General features: G+C 36.3%; 1 protein-coding gene across 4 annotated transcripts in view; it reads right to left on the bottom strand.

Annotated features, from left to right (window-relative positions):
- The window catches only part of LOC117343126 (ras-associated and pleckstrin homology domains-containing protein 1-like), a 182,162-nt gene that overhangs the window by 127,812 nt on the left and 34,624 nt on the right, over positions 1 to 19,726 (bottom strand). For 3 of the 4 annotated variants that reach the window (XM_033905438.1, XM_033905441.1, XM_033905439.1), the window contains exon 1: positions 11,752 to 12,365. The exons of the other annotated variant lie outside the window; for it this stretch is intronic. In XM_033905438.1, coding sequence (XP_033761329.1) covers positions 11,752 to 11,813 — 62 coding nt within the window. In that variant the 5' untranslated portion in view covers positions 11,814 to 12,365. Of the gene's footprint in view, positions 1 to 11,751; positions 12,366 to 19,726 lie in introns of those variants that run through there. 4 annotated transcript variants of the gene reach the window in all.

Genomic DNA, 19,726 nt, shown 5'->3' with positions numbered 1-19,726 from the left:
CTTCAAAATTCAAATACTAGTTATCTCCCCTTATTTGAAAATTAGAAACGGACATCTCCGAAAGGTCAAATTTATGTGTGGTTCTAATTGTTTTGAAATTTTGATATTCTTGAGACAGGAATCAGCCATTAACTGACCTCTATGACTACACTAATGAGCCAATATATTACCCAACCCATATCATCATATTTAGCCATTCATCGGTTCCAGGGGGTGCAATTACCAATGAACTAGATGGTGAAACAGATTGGCAGGAAGATCAGTGATGAATTCTTCAAATCTCACATGTGCACAAGGCTTGTATACAGTTGTATGGACTAAAATTCCCTGAATTGATTGTGGAGTCCATGGTTTTTGCAGTCTCTGAGTACCAGCACACATGCTGATGGCTGTATGATCAGTAATCAGGCTTCTCTATTTACTAATGCCTATTTGTTTACTCATTACCACATTCATTAGCTAGGAGTAATTGATGTTGTCTCTCTTACGTTGCCTTCTGGTAATTAGTAGAAAATCCACCCTTAGGAACAAATGTATCGTTCTATAAAGTATAAAAGTCTTTCTGTTATGATATCACTCATTGATCAAACACTTATAAAGTAATTATCAAAAAGCTAAAATATTTATGTAAGTCATGTCTCAGACATGGATCATAAGCAACTTATATTATGTAACTTATTATAACAACTTATATTATGTAACTTATTATCTGCTATCAATGTCATCTACCAGGAGCAGGCAACTAACTGGTATCTATAACAGTAATCATCTACCATAGCTTACCCAAAACAAGGGCAGACAACCCACTGCTTATCTATAACAATCACCATCTGCCATAACTTACCCAAAACAAGGGCAGACAACCCACTGCTTATCTATAACAAACACCATCTACCATAACTTACCAAAAACAAGGGCAGACAACCCACTGCTTATCTATAACAGTCACCATCTACCATAGCTTACCCATAACAAGGGCAGACAACCCACTGCTTATCTATAACAGTCACCATCTACCATAACTTACCCAAAACAAGGGCAGACAACCCACTACATATCTATAACAGTCACCATCTACCATAAAGCTTACCCAAAACAAGGACAGACAGCCCACTTATATATTTCTCAGCCACCTTCTTCCATAATTTTCCCAAAACAAGGGCAGACAACCCACTACATATCTATAGCAGGCACCTCCTACCATAAATTACTCAAAGCAAGGGCAGACAATCCACTTACACTTTAAAAGACTAAATGTTTGAAAAAAAATAGTTTGACAGATAAATGTCTGATGAAAGTGGGTTTTTTCTCTGTGGACACATATATATAAAGGTAGGACTACTGATATGATAATCTGCCCATGCTAGGTAATTTACCCATCTATGTCAAAAGTTATTAAGTGTAAATGCTAACAAATGTTATTCCATAGTAATTTGTCCTGCAAAAATAGCTCACCTTCTCCTTTGAATAAAAGCTTATATGTTGGCCCCTCGGCTGATTACAGGATAAAAATTGCAGCTAGACATATCAAATTGTACACAAATGTTACATTAATTAAAAGGTACTACAAGAAGTGGAATTAAATATCCAACAAATAATACAGAATACAGGACACCAGCCAGGGGTTTATTTCTGTCATCTTATCAATAGAGGGTAAAATTAGAATTAAAACGGTTATAAATTCTGTGAGAAATGTTCACATGAGAAAACCTTCCCCGTCAGCAGAGGTATAATGACCGCTTTATGTAACAAAGGCAGCAGACTTCCTAGTGCACTGCAAGGCCGCACACAATACCATTTCACATACTCCATGCTATAATTGAATAAGGCATAATGGTCCTCAAATCCTGGGACCTCCATAAAACATTATCAAAGTGTTCAGTCAAACTTTGTCCTAATTGAAATACTCAGCATTTGTAGAAAATGTTCTACAATTCTGAATGACAAAATTATTTAGAAAATTTTGTAGTAGAATTGAACTGGGCAGGTTACAGCTGTCTAGAGTTTGGAGGTTTCGGGTTCGAGTCCAGGTGTGCTCTTTGCATTATTCCTCTACTACATTTAATCCTCAACTCAATAGTCAGGGAAAGTGGTGTTGGGTCTTGTGTGTGTCTTCAGGATTGAAGACTTTGTTGAAGAAAGAAGGACAGTACAGGAATTTGACTAGGCTGAATGCTAGAGGATCGAGGATGGGTAGTGTCTATCTAGCGTTCGAGGGCTCCGAGTTCAAGTCCAGATCTTGTACTTCTCACAATTGTGTATTTCAGAAATATCAACATCTGATTATTGTTTGTTGAATTGATTACCATATTTATCCTGCAATTTACCCAGAGGTGACACTACAACCACGAGTCAAAGTCAGGGATGATGAAATAACATTTGTTGGGATATATATACATGTATATGTTTTGTGGCACCAAATGAACCAACTGCAGAGATAGACAAAAACATTTGCTACATAGCACATGCTGTCATTACATCATTTTAACTTGCGCTGTTATTTTGTAAACCTTATATTATGCTAATTATTATACCATCTGTACACCACTTAAGATGTTTTCTAATTAATTACAATAAGCATTAAGCAAATGATTTATCGACGGAGGGGATCTTTAACACAAACATAGCGATATTTTTAGTTGTTTATCTACTAAACTTATGTAACTGTTCCATGTTCTATATCTATATGTGATCGTATGTAATTTACCTGTGTCTTGGTAAGGGGCAGATTGCCTAAAAGAATTTACAATTTACTTGTCTGTACAGTTGTTACTATTGACCAAATATATATATATAGAAAATATCAAAAAATGACAAAATGCAAGTCAATGAATAAAAAAAGATTATTGACATGTGATTTGTTATTGACCTTTGTGTCTCAATAATATTATTTTGTATATATATTACCAAAAACATATAATACTGAGCAGCTATATATATATAATTGATGGACTTAATACACGATTTATGGCTGGATAAATACTGTATCCTCTTATCATTAACATTGAACTGGTCTTGTTTTCAAATCACAACAATATTATCAAAGAGTACAGCATTACTATAGAATGATTTGTGTTAATGATAACGGTGTACATACTGGCAGTGGTACAAAAATGATTTCACTGTTTTAGAAACATTTGTCAGCGTCAATACCCTCATTTCTCTAGACCTAGCCAGTCAAACCTTTCAGATAGTCAAATTTTGTTTGTTATCTCGGAATAAGAGTACACAATAACTTGATCCTGTAAACAGAACATGAAGGCTATCAGGTAACACTATGTAAACTTGGTATGTTTTCTGGCAATTTTTTTACTAATTTGAAATGATTCTGACTGATTTATGTTGACAACACTAAACCATGATGGAGTTCAAAATGAACAATAATTCAGTGTGTTTGATGTCTACAAAGATTGTGTACATTAAGTATGTGTTTTCTTGTGTTTATGAGGAAATCACCAATCCAAACATCTTATACAATACCAACTCAACCCTAGAGACCTACCCACCGATACAAACCCTATACTGATGGTGGGTCACCAACCCAAACATTATACAATACCAACTCAACCCTAGAGACCTACCCACCGATACAAACCCTATACTGATGTTATACTGATGATATACTGATGTTATACTGATGATATACTGATGTTATACCGATGATATACCGATGTTATACCGATGTTATACCGATGATATACTGATGTTATACTGATGTTATACTGATGTTATACTGATGGTATACTTATGTTATACTGATGTTATACTGATGTTATACTGATGATATACTTATGTTATACTGATGTTATACTGATGATATACCGATGGTATACTTATGTTATACTGATGTTATACTGATGATATACTTATGTTATACTGATGTTATACTGATGATATACTGATGTTATACTGATGGTATACTTATGTTATACTGATGTTATACTGATGTTATACCGATGATATACTGATGATATACTGATGATATACCGATGTTATACTGATGGTATACTTATGTTATACTGATGGTATACTGATGTTATACTGATGTTATAGTGATGTTATAGTGATGTTATACTGATGGTATACTGATGGTATACTGATGTTATACTGATGTTATACTGATGTTATACGGATGTTATACTGATGTTATACTGATGTTATACTGATGATATACTGATGATATACTGATGGTATACTGATGTTATACTGATGGTATACTGATGGTATACTGATGGGATCACCAATCCTAGCGGTATATCCGTCACCTGTGTTCTGATATGTACACAATGATAGATTATTTTGTTGCTTTTAAAATTCTAACTTCTTAAGATTTAACATATTTGATCCCTATGGCCTTGAAAGAAAGTCAAGGTCATCCATTTGAATAAACTTGGTAGTCCTTAATCCCAGCAAGCTACTGGCCAAATATCTTGACCCTACACCTAAACCTCATAGAGTCATAACTCTTATGACCAAAGTGATTTCAATGTATGGACATTGTATCAGATCTTATTGGTATAAAGATCACTGCATCAATTTCATCAAAATACATTCATATTTATTCAAGTCACAAGGTCAAATTGTAATTAAGTGCAAAGGGACATAACTCTTTAAGTTACAATCAAAGCGGCCCCTGTATTGTTATTCAAACTTCTTCCAGATCTTATTGATATGAGGCTGCATACAAAGTTTCATCAAAATCCGTTCACATTTGCCAAAGTTATCATGTTCTTAAAGTCCAATGGTATTGAAACTGCAAAGGGCAATAATTCTGTTAAGTTAAATATGAATCTGTCCGATTGTCCAATTCCTCTGAAATCTTATGAAAATGAGGCTGCATCAAAACCTGTTCATTATATTCACTAAAGTAATCATGTTCATACGAAAAAGTTAAAGTTATTGCGCAACAGATGATGAGGGACAAAAGGCGAAGGCAATAAGTCACCTTGAGTCTTTGGATAAGTTGACATAAGAATTAAAAGTATGGACAGTAAATTTTACTTTTTTTTTTAATTCTTAATAATTTTATCCATCCATGATCCTTTGAAAAATTCAGACAAAATATATAGACTTTCTAAAGAGAATTTTAGTGAATGTTCATAATAGGACTATAAAGTGTAGAATGTTTGCCAGATTTCTTGATTGCTTGAGGACCACCCTATCCGGTACCTAACTTTTAACTCCTATAAATCATTGCTTTGTTTGATAACATATTTGTTTACTCCTTTTCCACCTCCCTCCCAGTTATATCAACAAGTGATACCATCATTCCTTATATCACATTTAACTTCAACCAATTAAATTCATTTGTCCAAAATAATTTTTTATTAAGTCCAGTCATATTATATGTTGAGGATTGAGTCATATATGCCCTTTCCCCCCTATGAATCCTTAATGAGCTCTTCCATTAATGAGTTTGGATTAGTTCATACTGAATTTAGTGTGAGTAAAGGAAGGGATTAATGGTTTACCTGTGGAGTTTCGGTTCACCCAATATTTCACCCTTGTTTAGTTTACACTACAACATTTCACACAGCTTTTCCCAAACACAGACATGTATTGAATAACTACCGTTGTAACATTTCAGATTTTCTGTCACTATACCGGATATACAACCATATTGATCTAAGGATTAAGACCACTTCTGTGCAGAGATGCCATTGTCAGCTTCTCGAGTTTTGATTGACTTTTTTTTTCTTTTTTTTTTTTTTAATCTTCCTGTTTTATTTTACAGGAATTTGCAATATAACACTTGTTTGCTTCTGGAAACTTAAAATAAAATCATCAATTTGCATCCTCTCCACCTTCTTTACATATTGAACAGGTCATGTGATATCTTTATAGGCTTGAAAATGAAAAACTCTCTGAAAACTTTTTTAAGTTAAAACTGTAAAATTGATTGTTTTTATACTGGTTATAGATTGTGGGTTAAAAGCTTGTTATTTACAGCGTCCCTGGCTAACCAGGCGTGGGTGATGTGATACTACAGCTCATGTTGGTGAATACTATCATATCACAATAGTGAAAGGAAACACAGTTGTCAAGACAAAACAAGAACTATCTTTTATAGGAACATCCGGTAGGCCCAAGTTTGCCACATTTTTGTGGTAGGGCGTTTATGACTAGGCACACGACTCAGATTTAAATAGTTTAATCGTTAGCACGCTAGGGCAGGTGTTTTGAACAGGTGAAACTTTACAGATAAATGGACCATTAAGTTGTAGATTAAGTAGATAAAGCGATCATTATAGGGACACACTGTCTGTATATAACAGTAAGAGGTAACCATACAGGTATAGCTATTGACATGCTCTATGACATGCCGTATTTAATAGGTGACTAAATGTACAGGTATTTTATACCTTCTCTGAAAATACATTCTGTTCCAGGAGAGAGATTCCTGATTTTTAAAAACATTGTCAGTAAAATATTTCTTTAATATTTCCAAAAGTTTCAAAAACTCATGTAGTCTTTTAGAAACAGATATGTTGATTTAATTCATCAATTTGTCAAAATGATTTTTATATCAAACATACTTTTCTTAGACTTAAAACTTTAAAGGCACATATTCTCATCCATGGAGTGTGTAGTTATCATCAGTAAAACCGGATTAACTTTAAAGGCACATATTCTCTTCCATGGAGTGTTTAGTCATCAACAGTCAACTGGATTATGACAATGACCTTGAATCACCTTGATTATCATACATTAATTATAAATTACCTGCCTTGTCCTAACTTTTTTTAAATGAATTCCTTACATTTTGTAAGATCAGCTGTCCACCTTGTCACTAACACACACACATGAACACGAACATTTAAAACCAGGTGTCAATGTGAACTTCATGTGTCAACAGTGACCTCCGACCTGTAGAGGTCACATACAAAAGTTCACCTCAGGTAACCTTGCATGTTTTCACTTAAGGTGATGTATATGATACACATATTGAGGAATAAAGTTTCCTTCCTGACAGGCAAATCCTCCTGTCAGCATAGTGTGTGTTCACCAGATTCTTCTCAAGTATCTTACTGTATTTAGTATTGGTGTCCACACAAGTGTATCTTCTCTACAAATTTATACTTTCTACATCATTTTGTAGCTTAAATGTAGAGTTTCCAATTAAGACAAATTCTGCCACTCGATATGAAATGTGCTAAATTCAACATCTGTGTTTAAATGTATGAGGTTGGTTTCTCATTATTTTATAGAATCTCCAAATAGTTTCAGCTCAATCTAAGAAACACAATCTAATAAATAATGTTCTAAACTTCCAAGTCAATAAGAAAAGACAAGTCAAAAGGAAGTTCCAATCTGTATGGTTATTGAATCTAAAACAAGTTTGTAATCGATTTGATTATATTTAGGAACTGAAGCTTTATCAACAACACGAAGGAAGGCAACAACACGAAGGAAGGCATACAACTGTTTTAGATGTACATACGACTCATCACATTAAATCGTGTGACGATGATGTACACACATATCTATAAACAACTCTAGCTTTATAACAAGGTGATGATTCAACTCAGAGACAATGGATGAAGACTATTAAATTTACATTAGTTTTCTATAAGTAGAATATACACAACAGCAGTGACATTTTTATGAGGATGAAAATTGTATTTCCTGAAGATTAAACTCAACACAAATTCATTTTATACCCTGTAACACGAGGAATATAACAATTTTCAGCAAATTATAAAACTTGTCACAAGTGAGTGGAGATCTATGTGTTTTTAATGGTGTACATTAAATTGAGATACCTGGAGGAACGTTTGCCAAAGTACAAAGTACTTCATGTTAACAGGTATAGGTTTCTGTAGGTCAAAAATATTTGATGAAAGATATGAAGTGTATACAAATGATACATGTATATAAAAATAATTTCTTGATATATATGTACCATCAGAGTACCACTCTACTAAAAATTATTTACACAAACTTGTGACTCAGTCAAACCTATCCATAACAATCATTGAAGGGAAGAGAGAATGTTACCTTAATACAATATGTCCTTTATAGACAGGTATTGATATAAACAGGTGTCCTTTATAGACAGGTATTTGATATATTCAAGTGTCCTTTATAGACAGGTATTTGATATACACAGCATGTCCTTTATAGACAGGTATTTGATATATACTTCTACAGACTCTAGAACTGATCTCCCCTATCCATACCCTCAGATCCTCCCCGTCCACACACACCAGACCCCCACAGACATTACTTCTATAGACACTAGAACTGATCTCCCCTATCCATACCCTCAGATCCTCCCCGTCCACACACACCAGACCCCCACAGACATTACTTCTATAGACACTAGAACTGATCTCCCCCTATCCATACCCTCAGATCCTCCCCGTCCACACACACCAGACCCCCACAGACACTACTTCTACAGACTCTAGAACTGATCTCCCCTATCCATACCCTCGATCCTCCCCGTCCACACACACCAGACCCCCACAGACATTACTTCTATAGACACTAGAACTGATCTCCCCTATCCATACCCTCGATCCTCCCCGTCCACACACACCAGACCCCCACAGACACTACTTCTATAGACACTAGAACTGATCTCCCCCTATCCATACCCTCAGATCCTCCCCGTCCACACACACCAGACCCCCACAGACACTACTTCTATAGACTCCAGAACTGATCTCCCCTATCCATACCCTCAGATCCTCCCCGTCCACACACACCAGACCCCCACAGACACTACTTCTATAGACACTAGAACTGATCTCCCCCTATCCATACCCTCGATCCTCCCCGTCCACACACACCAGACCCCCACAGACATTACTTCTATAGACACTAGAACTGATCTCCCCCTATCCATACCCTCATATCCTCCCCGTCCACACACACCAGACCCCCACAGACATTACTTCTATAGACTCTAGAACTGTTCCCCCCTATCCATACCCTCGATCCTCCCCGTCCACACACACCAGACCCCCACAGACACTACTTCTCTAGACTGGAGAACTGATCTCCCCTTTCCATCCCCGCGTGGATCCTCCCCGTCCACACACACCAGACCCCCACAGACACCACTTCCTGAACATTATGTCTGATACAAGTGTTAGTGGGACATTAAAGTTGTCTAACTTCCTGTCAGTGACCACACATTATGGGATGGTCGGACATCAAACAGCATCCGAGACGGCAGGAACAGGTGAATAGACATAATGGAAAATACCAACCACCAAATTTAAATCCTATATCTACACTCAAATCTCAATGTATCCACCGTATTCTATTCACTTAGTCGGAGCAATTTCTCCTGATTTAAAATGATATTGAAGAGACAGTCATCTTCCTGATTTTGGGATTGGTAAATCTGATAACTAAACCACAACATTTTTGTCTGGGTGACAGGGTCAGCGATGGAACAGGATACACCCCATGTAATACAGCTACATATTAATCAGCAAACATCAAATAAATAATGCACAAAACTTATATTTCATACTGCATTGTTCTTTTAGTTTTGTTCTTTTACTTTATATTGTTTTTTATCAGAACAACATGAACTAAATATTGTTGATAAATCTGAGTTTCTATTACAGAGGATAAGATAAAGATCGGTAATCTACACCTTCACACCATACACAGATAGGCCCATTCTGGACTACTTTATAGATATGACACATAGGTACTTACTATAGCGCTATCTACTAGTAAGATCTACACTCAGGCTGTGTATAGCTTGACCCCAGTGTCAAGTATTGTGGTTTTATATACTGAATATCAAAGGCACATAAATCCTACACTAAGACTACTAAATAATAAGATTTATTTTCTTAATTACAAAATTAAGTTAATTTCTGATACATTTGGTAATGAAATGTTGTGTTATTGATATTTAATTATGGGTCTGTTTTACGAAATATGATCAATTAGTCCTATATTGATGGAAATAGAAAAATCAAAGCTAAAATTCATTAGAACTAATTTATTTCTTTAATTTCCTTTTTTAATCTGATAATATCTCTAAACTATATTGTGCACCTCGAGAAAACAGTCAATAAGTGGAGTAACCCATGTCCTATTTATAGCACAACTACAGTAATTTGTCAGTGAGTGGGAAAAACCCATGGCCTATGTATAGTACAATTCCAGTAATTTGTCAGTGAGTGGGAAAAACCCATGTCCTATTTATAGTACAATTATAGTAACTTGTCAGTGAGTGGGAAAAACCCATGTCCTATTTAGAGTACAACTACAGTAATTTGTCAGTGAGTGGGAAAAACCCATGGCCTATTTATAGCACAATTACAGTAATTTGTCAGTGAGTGGGAAAAACCCATGTCCTATTTATAGTACAATTATAGTAATTTGTCAGTGAGTGGGAAAAACCCATGGCCTATTTATAGCACAATTACAGTAATTTGTCAGTGAGTGGGAAAAACCCATGTCCTATTTATAGTACAATTATAGTAATTTGTCAGTGAGTGGGGAAAACCCATATCCTATTTATAGTACAATTACAGTAACTTGTCAGTGAGTGGGAAAACCCCATGTCCTATTCATAGTACAATTATAGTAACTTGTCAGTGAGTGGGAAAAACCCATGTCCTATTTGTATTACAACTACGGTAATTGTAGAGGGTACTCGTGATACTGTACAGGACCCAAAGGATTTGATGGGGGGTAACAAACAAGTCTCTCCAGACTTGTGGAACACTGTTTATTATCAGGCCTGTTCAAATAAAGTCTATGCTCTCTTCATCAGTTCAAGTGCTAATGTCAACAAGACCGAATCGCTTTAGGTGACATCAGGTGTGAGTGATAAGGATCCAGTACAACTAGTGCATTCTACCTGCTTTAAATTTTGCTCTGTAAATGAAGATAGAAGCTTTTGTTTCAAATTTAAACAAATCTGTTTTGTCAAAATACTATTATACAATAGTTTATAGAGTCGGTACCCGCTGTATCCCCCAGCCCTCTACTGTTAGTATTGTGTGAGGAAATACCCCCACCCCCTCTACTGTTAGTATTGTGTGAGGTAATACCCCCACCCCCAACCCCCATCCCCCCACCCCCTCTACTGTTAGTATTGTGTGAGGTGATACGATAACTGATAGACAGGTGTGTTTATTAGGTATGATACGATAACTGACAGAACATGTGTGTTTATTAGGTATGATACGATAACTGATAGAACATGTGTGTTTATTAGGTATGATACAATAGCTGATAGAACAGGTGTGTTTATTAGGTATGATACAATAGCTGATAGAACAGGTGTGTTTATTAGGTATGATACAATAGCTGATAGAACAGGTGTGTTTATTAGGTATGATACAATAGCTGATAGAACAGGTGTGTTTATTAGGTATGATACAATAGCTGATAGAACAGGTGTGTTTATTAGGTATGATACAATAGCTGATAGAACATGTGTGTTTATTAGGTATGATATGATAACTGATAGAACAGGTGTGTTTATTAGGTATGATACAATAGCTGACAGCACAGGTATGTTTATTAGGTATGGTACGATAGCTGACAGAACAGGTATGTTTATTATGTATGGTACGATAACTGATCGAACATGTGTGTTTATTAGGTATGGTACGATAACTGACAGAACATGTGTGTTTGAACATTTACTCTCCCTTTCACTGGGACTAACAGATCCAATCAATCAACACTTTTCCACCTGATCAGGATCACAGTAGCATGTTTAGATTAATGGTTATACTAATATGTATCACAGCATGACCTACTCACCTCGGCCTCCTGAAACTCGAGGTCCTACGCTTGTCAACGTCCACAAAATAACTGCTTAGCATCCTGACAGATTAATCCACGCCGGTTCAACGTGCTATGACCAACAGCTTTTCATTCAAAAAAGATCACAACTGTTTATCTTCAAAGCTACATTTAACTTCACTAACAGCTTCATAGCACTTTTCTTTTTAAAACCTGTCAGTTTCAATTCCACAATTGGCTTGTCACTCATATGTATAACACCATGCACAATTTAATTATGAACTTTTTGTCATATTCTTTGTGAGATTTCATCTTTCAAAGTTACGAATCCTTCCAATTATGGAAACACTTTTTTCTTCTTCAGAGCAATTTTTCAAATCACACGTCATTCCAAATCTGTTTAAAATCAACTGAAAATTGACGTGTATTGAAAATTGAAGTGTATATGTGGTGATTTAAATGTTCGAAGTCGTTACCTCCACTATGACACCCACAACACAACAGAAGATAAGTTACTGGTTTCTTGTTGGACCCTTTAAAACAGAAGTCACTACTGCCAGCTGACGGCTCCACAGACCCGACCAAGTCAAACGTCTTTGTGTTAGTGAAACAAGATTACATGAACACTATACAAACGGAGTTGACGGAGTTGACGTCTGTCGAGTTCTCTCTACTGACGGTGTGACACGACTTCCCCCCTGAGCTCCCGACCTTCAAATTCACGCTTGAGTGGTGATGCAGAGTATCAACAGAAGGTATATTGGTCGGGAGGGGGTAAAAATATGCAAATCACTTACACTGTACACCAGACCAAAGAAAAATCTGTTACTCGGATTAAACAGCTCTAAACCTACCAAGTGTTACTAACTCACTGCACCAAGGTAAACAAAGTTTTTAACAGGGCCATATCTCCAGGTCTAATTTTAGACCCACGCTGTCTGACGACAGATGCAGTTTACCTGACTAAGAAATATCTGTGATGATATCTCCGTGTCATCGAGTACTTGTATGTTTTAGTAGTGCTATCATCCACTTAGTGTGGTGTAAGACAGAAGCATGTGTTTTAATGGGTAAGTTATATACTCAATTGATAAGGATAAAGCATGTATAAGTCTGATACATAAACGATGGAATTTGTTATCATAGCAGACAATCTATAGGCAGCTGATGCATCAACCACCGACTGAAGGGTTTAAAGGATGAACAGACAAGAAATGAATAGAAGGAAAAATAAGTACAAAACTGATAAACAGAAGATTACGTAATGTTTTGTTGGTTTTTCTCTTTTTTTTTTTTTTTTTTGAATAATTTTAAAATATATACAAAGTTGTTTTTTTCTATGTTTAAAAATTGTGCTATTTCTGTAAATAACTAGAGATCATTTCTCCCCTTCTCCCTTGATAGGCATTGAAATTTTTGCACTCAACTGACCTTTGACATTGATGTTAAGGTCACAATGATCCAATGATAGAACACTTCATTTTGTCAGTATTTTGATAAAGGTAAACAGCAATTCTAAGATATCTTAAATAGTTTAAAATATTGCTGGATGCAAAATTATCAGAAAAATGTTCACATGATGTGATTTTATACAGCAGTGCATTGCATATCAACTTAAGGAAATCCAAGTATACTGCCAATTTTATCGAGAGATATTTTAATGGATAAGAAAATACGGCCCAGATAAAATTCACACTTATTTGACCTATGAACTTTGAGGTCAAGGTTGCAATGAACCATTGACAAAGCATTGCACTTTGTCAGTGGGTTATAAAGGTACACAGCAACTTTTATTAAGGTATCTGTCACAGTTCATTTATCTTCCAGACAAAAAAGTATAGAAAATTTGCACTGATCTGACCTTTGACCTTGAAGTCAATGTCACAGTGACCATGCGGCAGTGCACTGCACATCATCTTTAGATAATGCAACTATGCTACAAGTCGCATTTTCAGAAGCATAGAAAGTTTGGCCTGGACAAGAAATAGCTGAAAAATGTCCACTTGTTTGACCTTGAGGTCAAGGTCAGTGACCTAACGGCAGTACATGTACACTACATATTGACTTTAGGTGGCACAAGTATCCTCCAAAATTCATCAACATGTCTTCAATGGTTCAAAAGCTATGGCCTGAATAAGAAATTACCTGGTATTAGAAGAAGACCCAGAAGAACAGTCCTAATAAAATCTATTGATGTTTTCCTTCATTCAAAGGGAAGACATCATTACCAATGAAATAGTTTCACAGATATAATGCAAGAAGAATGAAAAACAGTCTTAAATTGACCAATACAACTTGATAGTAACAGGATTGTACATGTCAAAGGTAAGATAAATTTTGTAAACCCTTTCATTTGTTCAGTGAGGTAATCATCAGCTACTACAAGGAGATCCCACCTCAAAATGACACAGGCTGTTCATGGGGCTATCAACCCAACAAACATTTTTTGTATTTGTTTGCTGGGTTTATTGCCCTATGAACAGCTAGGGTCATTTTGAGGCAGGGTCTCTGTGTAGTAAGTAGTTGGTGACTACCTCACTTAGCAACATAAGGGAGGCCTGTCACATGCCATCTACAGCAATTAGGCCGGCATGCGACAGGCCTCTCAACAAACAAGCAAAAAATAACCATTTGGGGCATCTTCATCAATGGAAAGGAATGTACAGCACTCTTTTTGCTAATTGGATTACTGTATTATGAAGCATGCTAAAGTACAATAAGATTGCTTCATATATATATTACCTATACGTAATAATACATTATCATTTCAGAATAATGATTGGCTGCACATCTAAATGATTGATTATGAAATCCAATTATAAATTAATAAGTTGAAATATAACTGACATATAAAATTTGTGTTAGCTAAATAACTGATGATTAATGATACAGATAATGTAGATAATTGATTATCAAACAAATTACAACTGATTATTGATTATATTAAGTTACAACCACTTCCCAATAAGACACGATATATCAGTTCTATACCTGTATAGTGTAAACAAGTGAAACACAAACTGGATATATGATACACAATAATTATATACATCCCTAAATACTGCATTCCCGAAATGAGAAACATAAATTCATAAGCAGCTAAAGCAATACATGTCCCCTACCTGTCCCCGCTAAAAATAGTAACTGTAACCTTGACCCAAAAAACCCTGAAATCTGTCTGAGATATTATGGTCCCTTATGGGGTCGCCGTGGCCGAGTAGTTAAGGTGTCCCAACACACTTTATCACTAGCCCTCCACCTCTGAGTCGCGAGTTCGAAACCCACGTGGGACAGTTGCCAGGTACTGACCATAGATCGGTGTTTTTTTCTCCGGGTACTCCGGCTTTCCTCCACCTCCAAAACCTGGCATGTCCTTAAATGACCCTAGCTGTTAATAGGACGTTCAACAAAATAAACCAAACTAAATATGGTCCTTTATCTTGTGTGAAGTTTGATCAAAATCCCTCAAGATATGAAGCCACTAGAATGCTGACAATGTTTGGCACTTACGTACGTACAAGACGGATGGAGAGGAAACTTACAGGCCCGGCGCGTTTGGTGAAATAGGTAGGGGACTAATAAAGGATATAATACACATCAAGCTTATTGTGACTTAAATATTCATTACCATATAATACAGAGAACCTACAGTCTCGCATGTCTAGACAAAAATCAGGTTAAAATATACAACAAAGCCCACATAAACATGATTTAATGATCAAACCAATGTAAACCTAAAATAGCGGATCTGGTTTAACGATCCTTGGTAAGCACTATTAGTGTATTCAACGTTAATGAAATATTGAATGATTCAATGAGCTCAGCAATTAACAGTGCTCAGCTGGACTAGACCAAAACTACCACTAGGGAATTTAGATATCCTTTTTCTGCTGGCAATTCATTATGGAAATTAGAAATAGCGTTAAAAATTGGATCATATTCCTCTCTTCTTTCTGAGAACCAATGGTAAAACTAGAAAATATCTCAAAGTTTCAAAACTAGGTGGAAGTAACCTAGTATGATAGTGGGCTAAAGAATTGGGGTCAGCTGGTAGTATAGCCATTCTTATTGCTGATAGCGGGCTAAAAATAGTACCTGGTAGCCATTTTAATTGATGATTGGGACTAAAACCCCAGGGACTGGTAGCCATTCTAATTTATGATTGGGGACTAAAACCCCAGGGACTGGTAGCCATTCTAATTTATGATTGGGGACTAAAACCTCAGGGACTGGTAGCCATTGTAATTTATTATTGGGGACTAAAACCTCAGGGGCTGGTAGCCATTCTAATTTATGATTGGGGACTAAAACCTCAGGGACTGGTAGCCATTCTAATTTATTATTGAGGACTAAACCTCAGGGACTGGTAGTCATTCTAATTTATTATTGGGGACTAAAACCTCAGGGGCTGGTAGCCATTCTAATTTATGATTGGGGACTAAACCTCAGGGGCTGTTAGCCATTCTCATTTATTATTGGGGACTAAACCTCAGGGGCTGGTAGTCATTCTAATTTATTATTGGGGACTAAACCTCAGGGGCTGGTAGTCATTCTAATTTATTACTGGGGACTAAAACCTCAGGGACTGGTAGTCATTCTAATTGATGATTGGGGACTAAAACCTCAGGGACTGGTAGTCATTCTAATTGATGATTGGGGACTAAAACCTCAGGGGCCGTTAGCCATTCTAATTTATTATTGGGGACTAAACCTCAGGGGCTGGTAGTCATTCTAATTTATTATTGGGGACTAAACCTCAGGGGCTGGTAGTCATTCTAATTTATTATTGGGGACTAAACCTCAGGGGCTGGTAGTCATTCTAATTTATTATTGGGGACTAAACCTCAGGGACTGGTAGTCATTCTAATTTATTATTGGGGACTAAAACCTCAGGGGCTGTTAGCCATTCTAATTTATTATTGGGGACTAAACCTCAGGGGCTGGTAGTCATTCTAATTTATTATTGGGGACTAAACCTCAGGGACTGGTAGTCATTCTAATTTATTACTGGGGACTAAAACCTCAGGGGCTGGTAGTCATTCTAATTTATTATTGGGGACTAAACCTCAGGGGCTGGTAGTCATTCTAATTTATTATTGGGGACTAAACCTCAGGGGCTGGTAGTCATTCTAATTTATTACTGGGGACTAAAACCTCAGGGGCTGGTAGCCATTCTAATTGATGATTGGGGACTAAAACCTCAGGGACTGGTAGTCATTCTAATTGATGATTGGGGACTAAAACCTCAGGGACTGGTAGCCATTCTAATTGATGATTGGGGACTAAAACCACAGGGACTGGTAGCCATTCTAATTTATTACTGGGGACTAAAACCTCAGGGGCTGGTAGCCATTCTAATTTATTATTGGGGACTAAACCTCAGGGGCTGGTAGCCATTCTAATTTATTATTGGGGACTAAACCTCAGGGGCTGGTAGCCATTCTAATTTATTACTGGGGACTAAAACCTCAGGGGCTGGTAGCCATTCTAATTTATTATTGGGGACTAAAACCTCAGGGGCTGGTAGTCATTCTAATTTATTACTGGGGACTAAAACCTCAGGGGCTGGTAGCCATTCTAATTTATTACTGGGGACTAAAACCTCAGGGGCTGGTAGCCATTCTAATTTATTATTGGGGACTAAAACCTCAGGGGCTGGTAGTCATTCTAATTTATTACTGGGGACTAAAACCTCAGGGGCTGGTAGCCATTCTAATTTATTACTGGGGACTAAAACCTCAGGGGCTGGTAGTCATTCTAATTTATTACTGGGGACTAAAACCTCAGGGGCTGTTAGCCATTCTAATTTATTACTGGGGACTAAAACCTCAGGGGCTGATAGTCCTTCTAATCTATTACTGGGGACTAAAACCTCAGGGGCTGGTAGCCATTCTAATTTATTATTGGGGACTAAAACCTCAGGGGCTGGTAGTCATTCTAATTTATTACTGGGGACTAAACCTCAGGGGCTGGTAGCCATTCTAATCTATTACTGGGGACTAAAACCTCAGGGGCTGGTAGTCATTCTAATTTATTATTGGGGACTAAACCTCAGGGGCTGGTAGCCATTCTAATTTATGATTGGGGACTAAAACCTCAGGGGCTGGTAGCCATTCTAATTTATTACTGGGGACTAAAACCTCAGGGGCTGGTAGCCATTCTAATTTATTACTGGTGACTAAAACCTCAGGGGCTGGTAGCCATTCTAATTCATTACTGGGGACTAAAACCCCAGGGGCTGGTAGCCATTCTAATTTATTACTGGTGACTAAAACCTCAGGGGCTGGTAGCCATTCTAATTTATTACTGGGGACTAAAACCCCAGGGGCTGGTAGCCATTCTAATTTATTACTGGGGACTAAAACCTCAGGGGCTGGTAGCCATTCTAATTTATTACTGGGGACTAAAACCTCAGGGACTGGTAGCCATTCTAATTTATTACTGGGGACTAAAACCCCAGGGGCTGGTAGCCATTCTAATTTATTACTGGTGACTAAAACCTCAGGGGCTGATAGTCTTTCTAATTTATTACTGGGGACTAAAACCTCAGGGGCTGGTAGCCGTTTTAATTGATGATTAAGATCCATTCATAACATGGATGTTAAAATTCTGTTATACATTGGTAAGTTATAAATACCTATTACAATCTTGACCTTACCCAGCTATCAGTTGACAAAATACTGACATCACATATTGTGTGTCAGTAAATAGTGTGTATTTAAATTCTCCCTAATTAATACTTTTGGCCAGGACTAACTTTAACGAACAATACTTATCGACTCCATAGACAGGTTTGAACTGATCAATAAACATCTAATTAATTATCAGCTTTTATCTCCAATCAATGTACACCCAACAACACAACAAGACCAATTTATCAATTATATATATACACAGAGAGATCTATATATCAGAAGTAAGGGGGACGGTTAATTTCATCAACAGCCACTGTCTACGGTGTAGGGTACCATGGAAAATATTGTCAACATCTCATGATTATTCATTAATCGACATCAAATCTTGTCAAATGGTCATGAATATTCAGTAATGGGCATCTAATAACAGGGTCAATTATCTCTCCTCATTAATTATGCATGAAGCATTTAGAGTAACTGGAATGTCTAATCAAGAAATAGCCCATTGATTCAATTAGAAGAAAATTATCTCTAATTAGTCAAATGCCAATATTAATTGATTGCTGAGTGATATTCATGCATAGGATTTGTATTGAGGCACAGAATGGAAGCAGTTTTAACACTAAAGATGTCTAATAAAACATTAGACCACATATATATAGCATCTATCAAATTTAAAGCTCGAAATTTAAAATTATAATAATGAAGATACAAACTTAAATGACTAGAAGTTTGAAGCCAATCTATACGAGGTAAATGGTATAATAAGTGTTTTAACATCCATGAGGGAGAGCTATACTACTCGAGTGGTGATAAATTCCATCAAAATTTAAAATTTTAAGACTGGATAGATGTTTCACAACTTATTGAAAGTTATAACTACAATATTGATATAGAATATATTACTCCGACAATATATGTGGTAAATAAAATTCAACCCACTAAGGACTAGCTGGTACGAAAGCCTATAGGCAGTGCATGCACATCAAAAATTCAAACTGACAACCAACAATTAGTTTGTATCATTGCAAATTTTATTATTAGTATTTTTGAAGTTCTCAACATTGGAAATATGGCTGCAAGGTCAATGTAAAAACCTGAATCATCTTCAGAGAGCAGGTTTAAAAAGATATAGAGAATAACATAAACCAGAAAATAATCAAAATGTTTTTGTCAAAGAAAAAACAGAACTGACATCTTTTGTATTTAAAATACATTTAAATTTTAATGATGTATTCCAATAATGGAAGTGAATGAATCAACCAAAGATATTGTCTTAAGATAAATTGAATTATCAAAATACGTATCTCAAACCCACCAAATAGCAATGGCTATAGGTTTATACCCAAAAACTAAAT

This window comes from Pecten maximus, chromosome 15 (genome assembly GCF_902652985.1).
Source record: "Pecten maximus chromosome 15, xPecMax1.1, whole genome shotgun sequence".
Taxonomy (NCBI): domain Eukaryota; kingdom Metazoa; phylum Mollusca; class Bivalvia; order Pectinida; family Pectinidae; genus Pecten; species Pecten maximus.
This window is presented reverse-complemented; position numbering and strand designations above follow the sequence as displayed.